The 14,210-nt window shown below is 38.6% G+C and overlaps 1 protein-coding gene across 3 annotated transcripts in view; it reads right to left on the bottom strand.

Moving 5' to 3' along the window:
• Positions 1-14,210, bottom strand: part of cpt1a2b (carnitine palmitoyltransferase 1A2b) — a 57,011-nt gene that overhangs the window by 7,849 nt on the left and 34,952 nt on the right. For all 3 annotated transcript variants that reach the window (XM_030057203.1, XM_030057204.1, XM_030057205.1), the window contains exons 14-17: positions 5,508-5,672; positions 3,139-3,267; positions 2,000-2,155; positions 191-304 (exon numbers count right to left, since the gene is read on the bottom strand). In XM_030057203.1, the coding sequence (XP_029913063.1) occupies positions 191-304; positions 2,000-2,155; positions 3,139-3,267; positions 5,508-5,672 (564 nt within the window). The remainder of the gene's footprint in view (positions 1-190; positions 305-1,999; positions 2,156-3,138; positions 3,268-5,507; positions 5,673-14,210) is intronic.

The raw sequence follows: 14,210 nt of genomic DNA, 5'->3' as shown, positions 1-14,210 counted from the left end.
ATAATTTCCCCTACATTTATGAAAGCCTATCACAAGTGAGTAAGCCTACATTTTTTGGTGAAGAATGCAAGCATGATCGAATAGAATCATAATCCTACAGTGTGTGTGTATGTGTGTGTGTGTGTGTGTGTGTGTGTGTGTGTGTGTGTGTGTGTGTGTGTGTGTGTGTGTGTGTGTGTGTGTCACTCACAGGTCCAAACCCTCCGCCGAGCGATATGAAATCAGGATGGTTCTTCAGATCAAACAGCTCCATTTGCTGAATGGGAGTCTGACTGGTGGAGAGACGCCATGGCTCTGACAAAACCTGGAGACACAAACACGCACACACACACAATGCTTCTGTTTAGTTTTGATCATAATCTTCATCTTTAACAGTAAAAGCAAAGCACTTTCGATTGTGGTTTGTGGAACTGTACAGCTTTGACGTTGCAACAGGCTCTGTTCGTTGGACTGCTCCTCCAAAACACACACATGCTGCCAATATAACTGCTGCCTTTTGATGTGCACTCACAGAATTGCACCATGTGTGCACGGAGGAGAATAGTTTCACAGGCATACTGGATGCATCAAAAGCTATTTAAAGCCTTTAAACTAGTAGTGTGAGAAAAAAACTGCACAAAACATTTTTACAAGGAATGGGACCAATATGTGACTTACACTGGAACATTTTAAGAGGCACTACATAAAAATTGCTGAGGGTTGACACAATATTCGAAAATGATGCATGTCATGTAAGCAGCATATACCATTTGGCTGTTCCAAATTAGGCCTTTTTCTGAATGCAGCTTTTTCCAGTTAAGATGTGTGGGATACACTAAAATTATTTGGACTTTATGTGCATTCTTAAGGAGTATACCTCATATTTGGACTATACATCTCAATTGGGGTTTTAACTGCGTTTTGCATCACAAACCGTTTATGGTCAGCACTGTGTGTTGTAAACAAGCCAATTAGTCAACAGTCTTCAGAGCTGTGGTAGAGATGCAGTCACAAAACAAAAGCCTACATTTGTTGTTAGAATGGCAAATACATCTACTTTTAACCATTATGAAATACTTCAGTAACAACAGGTTTTTGGTTAGGCATAAATATCAGTGCTGAACTTTTCAGTAAAGTGGCTGAATGAATGACAGAGGGAGGCTGTGTTCACATGGTTGAACAAGTCAGAGACTGCATGGCTGCATTTAAACTGGAATGTTAGAGGAGTAATAATTTTCAATAGCCATGTAAACAGCTACATAGCAATATTGTCTTTTTTTGGAATAAGGGCAAAAAGTGTTTTGTGCATGTAAATGTAGTCAGTGAGTCCGAAAATGATGAGAACCATGTGACTCAAACATCAAATTCAATAGTTATTCCATGTTTTTTGTCATTTAACAAATGGTCCTCACTTACAATCAACCCTCAATTTTGCACAGTGCACCTTTAAATAGGAAGTTGTCAGTGTTGCCATGGCAGTAAGCCGATGTTCTGTCATACACTTTGCAATTGTCATAATCCTGGCACTGAGCTAGCTTTAGCATTAAATGTTTGACTAGACTGCAGTGGAAGTGAAATATCTTGTCTTACTGGTGACAACACTGACTTGGTAGAATGCAAACAATACAAAAATGTCATCAGTATGAAGTACAAATATTATAATTTTGATACAGAGCTCATCAAAGAATGATAAGCGAGCCATTTTATTTGTAATTACCCATGGAAAATAACATGCAGCTAATCTCACAATTCATTCTTCTGCCCCATGATATGCAGTATCCCGTTTTTCTGCTGCGATACACAGAACTTCAATATATTTTTCCATTTCTAAAAACAAGGTCCTCTACAGATGTGACATCTTTTTTTCTCTGTTCATCCCTGCTGTCAGTCCATACTAGATCTGTGTTAAATCCCTAGCACAGACATGGACACTAATTAAAAAAATGAATATATAGGTAGAAGTAGAGCTGAGCGGTGAGGTGAGTGGTGACAGCTGACACGGGACCAGGAGCATACATACCTCTTTGAGGAAGGGCGAGTCCACCCCGAGGTATTTGGAGACCACGTACAGGCAGAAGAGGTGTCTGTCGATTCCAGCTCCCGTCATAGCCAATCGGTAAAGGTTCTGGTGCTTCTCTGCAGCCAGTCGGAAAAGCCGCCTGCACTGCTCTGCTCCCTGACAAATCAAAGTGAGCTGAGTATTCATCGCCTTGCTTATAAAGTTTAATTGATTGCAAAGGGATCCAGATGGCACAGCACAATTGTGTGTGAAAATCCATGAATACAACTAGAAATTACAAGACATATAGCAAAAACACAGACAGATGGGTGAGTGAGGTGTCTCATAGAAAAGGATTACTGTTTTGGGTCAATATGGTGACAGCGAATATACACAGAACTGGAGAAAAGTTGGTTTCATCTGTTGGCAAGACCACACAAACTGGCTGCCGGTTTGGAAAATGTGTGAATGAGACGGAAAAGTGTCCTGAGCACTTCACTGTGAAAGCAAATTTCCAGAGGAGAAAAAATGTTTTTTTTCTTTTCTTTTTAACAAGCTTAAAAGGATGAGTACGCAGTTTGATTTGTCATTTTTACATTTGAAATTTGAATTTATATGAAATGAATAAGTGAACCAGTGTCGGGCAGATACAAACTGAGTTATTAGAAATCACCTCAACTAACTTGAGCTGAAGTCAGTTCTCTTATTAGAACCCACCAAACTGATTTTGTTTTGCTTTTGGTTTCGTTTACTTGCACACTGATTAACCATAAAATGACAGGTGGAAAACATAATGATTAAAAACACACACACATACAGACACATATACGAAAGTTATGAAAGCTTTGCACTGTGTTTACTGTTGAAGATGAGGCTAAGAAAGCTCCTCTGGTTCATGCCAAGACTTATTTGAATTTATGTAGCACTTCTAAATGTTTGTCATATGCTTTGATGTTGTATTTACACAAAACATAAACAATGGAGCAAAATACTTCACTGCATTCATCATTGTTCACACCAGTGGGCTTTGAACTTAAACTGCAAGGCTGTCAACTCTTGTTTGGATGCTGACTGACTATGTGTTTGGGGTTTGGCTGAGATGTTTTTTTTTTTAAGTTAAAAATATACATAAAAAAACAAAATGATGGGATTATCAGTACCTCTCCCCCTTCCAGAGCTTTGACGAAGGCACAGCTTTCATTGGAGCAGGACCGCACCGTTTCAGTCCGGCCCTCCCTGAACAGACGGGTCATTGACGCCTCGTACGTCAGACAGAAACCACCACGATCCTGGAAGAGAGAGGAGGAAGAGGAGGAGAAGGGGGGGAAAGAAATTATAGCGCTGACTGACTCTTAAACGCTCAGGAATTTAAAATATCAGAAAAATAGAATATTAAATCTGACAGGTGACTAGCGCAAGTTCTCATTTTCTTATTTTTGTGATTATGCCAAAGGTAAATGGTGAGCACTGTTAAATTATAGGCAGCTAAACTGAGCAGTTTTGTGTTGGAAGACTGGCACAAATATACACAAACTGATGTACTGACTGAACTACAGGGGCTACTTTCCTCACTGAAGTGAATGTGTAAATGATGGGAAAGATGGGAAATGGGAGAGTAGCAGATGAATACGTCACTGCCCATCTGAAATCTGGCTACATTAGCCATATATTGAGCTAATACATAACCCTAACCCTAACCCTTAATATTTCTCAGTTTACAGGCCTTATAATCACAACAACTTTTTTATTACTAAAAGAACAATGTTATTTTAGAAGATCCTGGCAGATGGCATCATGGAATACAGTGGTTAAATGGTTGCATGGAGCAAATGATCTACCAGTGACAAATTAACCCTGAGGGTCCCTGGACTGCACTTTGAAAACCACTGGACCATTCATCCTGCTTCAGTCAGCTACAAACAGAAACCATCACACACATTCCACAGTGATCTCAGACCTGCTGAGAAAACTAGCTGAGTATTCTGTCTCACCCCCACACACCCTCACACACACACACACACCCCCACACCCCCACACATCCCCACACACACCCCCACACACAACCACCCACCCACACACAAACACACTATCTAGCCTGGTGGCATGAATTATTTCCTGAAGAGTGAGGCTAAATGTCAGGAAGCAAGCCTATCAGTTTAAAGTCATAACACCAAACTGATTTGGGGATTTTCCCACTCTCTCAATTAAGACAATTTCCATTTTTATTACGTAGGGGCTTCGTGAGACGGTAATGTGACAAAAAACAGACCAATTATAAGGACCAAATTAAGTGGGAAGATTAAGTTTCACACAGTCAACAGACATTTTCAATCATTTTAAAGTTAGTATGAGCTGCTATTAAGAAGAAGTGGGGAGAAAAAAGAAGAAAAAATATACTCTACAGGGAATTCCTAAAATGCAGAAGAAAATTATAAATATAAGAGATACAAAAATAAATTGATAAGCATCATGAGATATAACAAGAATGAGTGCTATAGCAAAAAGCTGGAGGAAAATATTTCGTAACATTCAGGGAAAATGGAAAGTGCTCAACAACATTAAAAAAAGTACTGGGGAAGACGATTACCCTAGTTATTTTGTTAAAAATTAAAATGTAACTATAAATAACATAATACAGGTTGCTGATGAATTTAATTACTTTGTAGAAACTGGCAAGTGGTCTGAGCTAAATGGTCTACCTCACTAGCACTAATGGAACTAGAGAGAATATCTCAACTGCAATAGATGATAAAGAATATTGAGTGGGAATATTTACAGATATCAGAAAACTGTTGATTACCATTGATCATGGTTTACTTATGGGGAAGCTAGACAGATATGGTATTAGAAGGACAGCATAATATATATAATATATATAATATATTAATATGCATACATTTAAGAAAATGTTCAAAAATATTACATTTGAAAAATACAAAATATATGACGGACTATCATCTTTGTTTTATGATGTTGTGTTTCCTTATTATATCTTATTTTTGTTTGTTTTATTTCAATGCGATTTTGGGTAGAATAAGGGTAATACGTTGTTAAGTATTAAGTATTTTTTGGTCAGAAGGTATGTTTTGATTTAGTTTTATTTTGATATAATTTAGTGTTATTTAACCACTTTCAGAGCTGTATGATCAATTTGTTGTTATTGTGTATAACTGACTGGAAAAATAAGATACATAAACTAAAAGTGAACTAAAACTCCTAAACTCCTAATAATGTGCTGCTGCTGCAACACACACAGCCTCTTCCCAGGGTGGTAGCAGCCACTTCATGGGAAGTAATCATTAATTGTGTGGCCAACTGATCATCCTGTTACATCAAGTTTACACTCCTATAAATATTAACAACAGCTTATTGGCAATGTATCCCCTTCAAGAGGACAAAAGGTTTCATCACTAATATTACTGATTCTTAATCAGAAGCGTGTGTGTGTGTGTGCGTGTGTGCGTGTGTGTGTGTGTGTGTGTGTGTGTGTGTGTGTGTGTGTGTGTGTGTGTGTGTGTGTGTGTCTCACCCTGTAGTATGCCAGCTGTAAGCTGATCTGTATGAATGCGTCAGGGCTGATGCGTAGCTTCTTGATCCGTCCTTTTCCAAACTCTCTGAAGGGAAACACATGGCAGTCCACGTTGTCTGCCAGTGCCGTGGCCACTGCCAGGGAGCTTGTCACTTGAGTCTGGACCTGACACAAGAGACAGAGACATGGGCCTCATTACCTAATATATATATGTGTAGAAATGTTAGAAAAGTTAGAAAAGGCAGCTTTTCTATACACTATAGTAGTAAATATGCAAGTGGCACACCAGTTTTCAGACCTTTTGTGAATCTTGTAGACAGTCTGTACAGTCTGGTGTTCTCAATAATGTCTTAAAAATTTGTATCTCTACAGTTGCATGTTGCTGAGAAAAAAACATCACCATTATGCTACAGTGCTTCCTGGAAATAAGCAGTGGTGCACCATCATAATATCGGCACATCCACAACAAAATAAAAAGCAGGTCTCTGTGGAGATGTAGAGAATTGACCTAAATATATCTCGAATGCTTTGCCAGGTGCACAGAACATCAATTGTCTGTCCACAACAAGCTGCATTGAAATTGCCCCTCCCCTCTGCCACAGGTGAACTATCAGCCTGTGGCAAACACTGAACACTGATCATGGTGTGATTTGACAGGGCATGGAAATTAACAGGTGTAACATTCCAATATGTGGAAGATGTAGTATGTAGTATGTATGTAGTATGTAGTGATAATATGCAATAATTACAATACAACCTATTTTCAGCTAAAATACATGTATTATTTAATTATATTTAAGATGCTAATTATTTCTCAATGATAAAGTCTTGAGTATTAAATTTATGATTACTCAATAAATTGTGTATTATTAGCACTCTCACATTGTTAAATGCAGTATGTTTAGGCCTAATCATTTTTAAATAACTGTGATCCTAATATACTTTGGACTCATTTTCTAAGACACTTGGACCTTTATGATTTGTGCATACACATGGTCTGAGGCAGTTGTTGTTTGCAGAGCAAGAACATATTGATGAATCCCAGATTTTTGCTTAAAACTTTTATACAAACTGTTTACAGCTGAGATCAAATGGCATTTTGAGAGTATGGAACTTCGGTATGGTGACATATTTCCAAACGAAACTGGCGAGACATAACGTTAGAAGGAATTTGACAATACACTATCTGGATCCAAGATATTTGGTTCATTTAAGATCACCCTTCCTAGTCACAAGCCAGAGCTTGCAAACAGTCAGGAAAAGTTACTATCATCCCATCGACACACTCCTGTGTTGATCAGATAGCCTACAGTCCATACTAGCCGACAAATTAAAAGAATAAATGTTTTCAAGTGCTTGGTCTGAACACGCCCTTAGTGTATGTTGTGTCTAGGTAACACTGAGACATTCTTTCACAATTATACTTTGATCGTTTCAAGGTCTCCAGATCTGATGGAAGCTCATGACTCATGAGTAAGTCATGCAAGCTGATGCAAGTCTTGTGTGGCATATCAGGCAAACAGTTTGTCTGCGACTCAGGTGATTCACGATTACTGTAGTTACAATTTAACCCACATTTCCTGTTGTCTTTTTTTTTTTTTTAACCAAATAAACTTAATAAAAATAACTTTTTTGCATAGCACTTTTCACACAAGAAATAATAAGATCCTATTTAACTTGAGTTTAAGACACAGTTGGGACTGGAGAAAGTGGACTAACATGCCATTTAACCAGCCTGACGTTACTACTCCAGAGTCAGGTGACGGAAAGTTTCAACAGAATATCACTTCTCTGTTTGCTGACTTTTCCTAACATAAACCACAACCCTAAGATTAACCACAGCCTAGACAAGCATGGGAAAGGAGTGTGAAAAAAATCCACAGGTGACCGCAATATTAGGAAAAAGTATCTGGCTTTTTCCTAATATTGCGGTCACCTGTGGATTTTTTTTATATGTGTATTGATATGGCATTATTGTAGGTTGTACAGATCATCTAACAAGTTTTGCTGCCTTTACAGAATGTCTCATTAATTAATTAATGACACCAAATAATGTCACAGAGATGACTACCTACATGAGACCTACATGGGTCCTCTTCCAAGTAAACTGCAGTGTGCTTTGTTAAAAGTGAGAACGAGAATGGGATCTCAGCCAATAAGGAGTAACACATTGATAATACAATAAATCACAATACTTCCTTCTGTGATACATTATCGATGCCAGAGTTTTCTGCTTAATTTGCGGAGATGCACATTTGAGCTCCTATGAGGTATTTTTGTTTCTTGTCTTTACGTATTTTCACTGGAACTGTTGCGTCATGTTCATGTTGCAGTCGCTGAGCAGATTATAACAATGAAAGCCATAATAGATTCCTGCTTGAACAATTATTTAGACTTTTCCAGGGTATTTTTTCTTCCTTAATTACAGATATTGTGATGTATCACAGCTGCTAACATTATAATATATTGCATATCGCAGAATTGCCTGTACCATGATAAAAACGTTATTGTTAGTAAAATACTAGTTTCATATTGTGCTTCCGACTCCTATCAACCAACTAGAGGAAACCAACCAAAAAGAAAGCAGCAGCAATCTGGACTAATGGTCTAATTCAGTCTTTTCTTCATGTGATCTTTAGTTGTATGAAGAATAGAGAGAGGAAGTTACAACACAGACCAGATTGCCATTCATCCTTTCGGCTAAGTGAGGTCTGCACAAAGGTCATAGAGTTTCTTTCTCAGGTCTACCGAGTCACATGAATTAAAGATTAAGCCTCATTTAGCTGTCGATGATGCTACTGACCACACCTCACCAGGACCTGATCAGTATCGCGCCGTATTCTACAGTTAGTTCAGCTTAGTCACTCGTTTGATGTGAGATGTCTTTCCCAGTTTTGACAGAACAAATCTTGTGGTTGAAAATAACAGGACATCTTGTGGTTGAAAACACAGCCTGCTTCCCCTTAAATCCCAGTTCTTAAAAAAAAAAAAATACACACACACACAGACAGTTGCCTGATTGTCAAACACAGTAGTACAGTTGTCAGACTCATTCAGAAACTAGCAAGAAAAACATCTCATGCTGACTAAATAGCTGTGTCAGGGGAAAAAAAAGAGAAGGCGCTAAAAAGTAACCACCAAACCATGTTCCTTCTTGCTCTATCCATCCTGTTTCTGACGCACTTGCCTGTAGAGCTCAGGCTGGCAAGTGTCAGTTTACTTTAACTGACCTTTTATTTCAGACTAATCTAAAGAGCATTCCACAGCAGATAAAACCAGTACAAGGAAAAAAGGGAACAAGTTATACATACACAGAAAAAGTGAAAAGGTTGCCTTAAATTACAATTTATAACTTAGATCAGGACTATGTCTTATTTGAGTCTTCTTTTTTTTTTTTTTTTTTTTAAGACATGGCTGAAGTTTTAATTTAATGCTACGTTTGACACTAAAATCTGCAATTCAGAAACAATGAAAAAAAAAAAAAAAGAATTACATATGGCATGCACAGCAGTGGTCGTAAGAAATGCTGACAAGACAGACAGAGCAGCAAACAGCCAACACTCTAAATGACTCTGTATTCTCCTTTCACTGTCTTGACAGTGAGGGCCTTCGCATAAATGCTTTAAGTGCAAACCAACGGATGTTTGGCATGTTGCTTGGCAACCTGCCAGAGCTCAGTCAGAGTGCTGTGGGGGAAATCCCTGACTCTCCCCACAGCCGAGATGATTTACTTCTGGGTGTAAAGTCCAAATATCTCCCCGAGCAGGAGTGGTGAAGATTGAAGGGACTTTCAACTTTGGAAACCACCCAGACCAGACCACAGTCAACTGGCACTTTGTTTTGGTTAGATGCTCAAGGATTAATGTCACTCACACTTAATGTGAACTTCCACGCACTGTTAGAGAGAAAAAAAAAAAAAAAAAAAGCTTTCACCTCGATAAGACATTTAATCTGGTATCTACATTTCAAATCTTATTTTCCCAGCGGCGCTGCCAAATGACATAATCTTGATACTAGTGGGATGGCCTGCTTTACTTTATGTTTTTTTTATATATCTCAAGCTCAAGGTATTGGAATGTGTCTCCGGATAGTTCTTGAAAAGAACTGAAACTGAGTAACGAAATGAAATTGTGTTATGACATCCGCACATTTATTTTCATCTGTTTGCAGACATATACAGGTGTAAGATACACTGTAAGGCACACCACAGTGTATACAGTGTAAGGTACTCTGTATACAAATATATTCATATGTCCAGCTACTTTAGTCCAGTGAAAGTAAGACTAAACAAGTGAAAACGTGTATCAAATCCACTGCAAATCAGCTTCAAGTGCCATTGTCTCGATACAAATGGAGTTATGCATAGATTTTTTTTATTTATTTTGAGAAATTTTATAGATAATTTATTAAAGTACACTGTAATAAGTGGACATTATTTCCACCTGGTTTAATAAATAAGAATAAAGTTTGAATGTGACAGAAAAAAAACTCATGATAGATTTTTTTTCCTTGAGTACGCCAGGAATCTGGAAGTGGCTTTCAGCTTACATGGACCATTTGTCACTAGTCTCATTGTCAATTGTAATGATGGTGACTGACAAATGTAAGCTTGTTCTGTCACACACACACACACACGACCGCTTTACTATTGGACTTTGATTTCCCTGGCCAACCACCAAGGAATGATCATTCTAGTGTGTGAAAACAGACTTGCTCCAGTCCAGTGTTTCTGAGGGTGTGTTTTTTGCACTTGGCAGTTTCTGTTTAATCATTTGCTTGACTGGTTGGTGCAAACAAAATAGCATGTCTTTGCCCCATCAACTTTACTGCTTTTCCTGCACTCCCACACATACATTCTTCATTTCAAAGTCAGTTGGTTTTCTTTATCATAAGCTTCAACGTCACCTCCCTTAATTTCCACTCTCAAACCTGCTGTAACAAGTTGAGAGCAGAGGAAAGGCCGTCTGACAACACAGGCACACACTAGTTCCTACATGTACACTTAAAAAGGTGCTACACAGAAAATATCATAAGGAAGAGTTTCATATAATGAAGAGTTCACCCCAAAATACGAATACAGATATCTTCTCTTATACCCCTTGTACAGTTTATCGATCCAGAAATGATTCTGTGTGATTTTGGTGAGGTTTCCAGTCCGCTACGATCTTCCGTCTTCCACCACCCCAGTGTAATGGGGCTGGATTGATATTTGCTTTTGGGCTCAACATGTGGAAGACTTAACAGCACCAGCTCTTTTCAAAAACAACATGACTATCTGGTCTAAGTCACAGCCCTCGTGGCCACGTGGCAAAAACAAACAAACTGTATCAAATCGCCTCTAAATCGTACTTGTAGGAGCCGGATCACGGGGTAGTAGGAAAAAATCCTCAATCATTTGGAGACATTAGTATAATTACCATAAAAAAAATAAGACTAAGAAGAATGTCAGTCTCTACAGAGTGGTTTACATTGTGAGCCACAGGTCAGATATTGAGACAAACCTCCTGTTGTGCTTTATGTTAAAAAGCAGGAGGAGGGTACAGTTCTTCCAGCACAGACATAGCAAGTAGAAAAAATGCTCTTCATGAAAAAAGCAAATGTTTATGGGACATGTGTTCTTCAACGGCTTGTTCAACCATTTTGAAAAATTTGGTATTATTTCATTGGTTCAAATTTTAATTTATACCCACTAGTTCAGGATGATGTCACCATCATCGGCCAGATCTCCAACAATGATGAGTTTTCATATCGGGAGGAAATCAACCATCTTGCAGAATGGTGCACAGAAAACAACCTACAGCTCAACGTCAGCAAAACCAAAGAGCTGATAGTTGATTTAAGAAAAAAGGAGGCAAAGACACACAACCCTGTCTACAGCAATGGAGCTGAGGTGGAGCAAGTGAGCAGTTTCAACTTCCTGGGAATCAACATAACAGAGAACCTGCCATGGACTTCACATATCTCTGCCCTGGTTAAAAAAGCTCAGAAACGGCTGTATTTCTTAAGGAAACTTAAGAAAGTAAAATTCCCACGCCAAGTTCTTGTCAACTTCTACAAAGGAGCGATTGAAAGCATCCTGACTGGAAACATCACAAACTGGCATGGGATGTGCACGGCCCAGGACAGGAAGACTCTGCAACAAGTAATTAAAACTGCCCAAAACATCATTGATACCCATCTACCAAGCATCAGTGATATCAGGGAGGTGAGGTGCCTGCGCAGAGCCAAAAGGATCCTAAAAGACAACACCCACCCCAGCCACAGCCTGTTCACCCTGCTGCCGTCAGGCAGAAGATACAGAAGCATTTGCTGCCGTACCACCAGACTACAGAGCAGCTTCTTCCCTCAGGCTGTGAGACTACTAAATGCACCATCTGCACTCCTCCATGTTTAATAATTCTATTTTTTTACACAATCAATTAATCAATCAAGAGGGAACCACATTTTAATTTCATTAGACAACCTGATGTATAATGACAAATAAACTTCCTTGTATCCATGCATCCTTGTATTTAAGACACTCTGTGTTACAGGAAGTAGAAGTCAAGTGAGGTCATTTCATGGACACTTTAAAGATAATATCCTGCATAACATCTGGGAGTGACTGAAATAATATAATTAAAAAAAAAAACAAAAAAAAAAAAACGTGGGAACTATCCCTTTTTTTGATTTTGATAAACAACAACTAACAATACCACTGGTACGAAATACAGGCTACCAATCATCCCGACCCCACTCATTTGTTTATGGTAATTATACCAAGGTACCTCAATTTGTTTGACAATGATATATTAATATAATTTACACAACACATATAAACAGCTTTGGAAATTATATATTCTGGCCTGTGTGGCAACAGTCTTCTACTGTAGGCTCTTGTTTGGAGCTATCACAGCGCCTGGAGCTTTACTGCTTTTTTCTCAGCAGTTCTTAATGATGACCAAACAGGGTGGAAAAAGATTACTCATTCAGTTTCTATAGCCAGATTTTCCAAAGTGGGGGGGTTTGAGGTAACAACATTCTGGTCGCAAAGCTACCTCTCTGACCTTTAGGCTTCCACCGGCCTCTTTTTCCTTTTGTCAGGGTTTTGACTTGTTTTTAGCACATTTACTTGTGTTGCCTTACTCAGATAGTTTCCACAGGAGGCAGATCTGACCCCCACAGCTTCTTCATCCCCTTCAATCTTCCTGCACATATGCATATGTAAAATCTATTCAGAAATGCAACCACAGCTGTACATGCCCAGATAATCAGGTTTATCAGACAGAAATCTAGCTGTGTTACCCAGGTTTCTCTTAACCCATTTATGGAAACCTGGTTTCTTGCTTACATGGCATTTCAGAAATCATTCAACTGCAAATATGAGGAATAAGCTGATTACTAAAGTAAATGCATTCATTAGGGATGGGGGGTGATTGATTCAGTAGACTACACTGTTTATTTCAGGCACTCAGTGAGGCTGTGAACACATGATGAATGAGAACAATATTCCGCCACAAATTCAATTCATTTCAACGAGATCGCCATAATCAGAGGAATCAGGTCAGTTCACAGCAAACAATATGAATATCATTTGCTGAATTTAACCTGTGAATTTGTGCCTGTGACCACTGGCACTCTGTTTACCTCTGAGGGGAGGGGTGGGGAGTAAGTGAGTGACTGAGTGAGGGAGTAAGTGTGTGTGTGTGTGTGCGTGTGTTTGTTGGTTTAGGGGGAGGGGCAACACTAGACTCTTTCATGGAAATCATTCTCCAGAATTTTTCAGGGACATATTCAATGTGTGTACGTGTTAGCTGTTGCTCACAGGCCACCTTAGAATGACTCAAAATGCCAAAATGACCAAATAGCTCAAATCATAGGAAATTGTGTGTTTTAGCATTGTTTACGCATTTAAACAAAATATGTATGTGTCACATATCAACAATGCGCAAATGGGTTGACAGAGTACAAAATAATGTGTTGTCTGTGTGCAGACACTTTGCTGATCAAAGTCATTTTTGCCCAGTTTTGACCCCTCTATACACATATGACGCTACAGTACACCAAAACACGACAGCTGAGTATGACAGGATGCTGAAATAGGGCACCAGTGTCTAAAAAATGGGCAATGTAGCAAGTAGAGGAAAGCATTTTAATGTGCAATCTCAGGCAAGCAAATTTTCAAGGACTTCACTGACATTTCCGAGACATTTTATCAGTTTTCCAGATGACTGAAAAACCAATATAGGCCTATCAATGTTCAGGTTTTCCAGGATGCACGGGAACTCTATAGACAGCTGCAAAACAGCTGCTTTAGGTTGAGCTCAAACATTAGAATCACTGGAAAGAGGAAAAAATGTCCATATAACAGCGGGAAAACAGAAATAAAAATAGAAATCTAAATACATAAATAAATAAATAAAAAAAAAAACAGACATAGAAATGTAGATGGATACAACTGAAAAAAATAAAAAATGTTCCAGGCACTTAAAACAAGTTAAATCAGATGGCAACTAAAAAACTTACTTGAGCACACCTGGTCTGACCACAATGGGACACATATGCGCAAATACCTTGAGTAACCGATCAAAATGCATCTAATCTTTAGATTTGGTTGGTTTCAGCAAAGACTACCATCTAATTTTAGTTGCTTAGAGCCTAGAGCATTTTTTGTCATTTTCATTATTTGTGAGAAAGAAGGCATCTCAATCATGCACTGGTGGG

The sequence above is a fragment of the Myripristis murdjan genome, chromosome 8 (genome assembly GCF_902150065.1).
Source record: "Myripristis murdjan chromosome 8, fMyrMur1.1, whole genome shotgun sequence".
NCBI lineage: Eukaryota > Metazoa > Chordata > Actinopteri > Holocentriformes > Holocentridae > Myripristis > Myripristis murdjan.
Note: the sequence above shows the minus strand (reverse complement) of the source record. Positions and strands in the feature narration are given on the sequence as shown.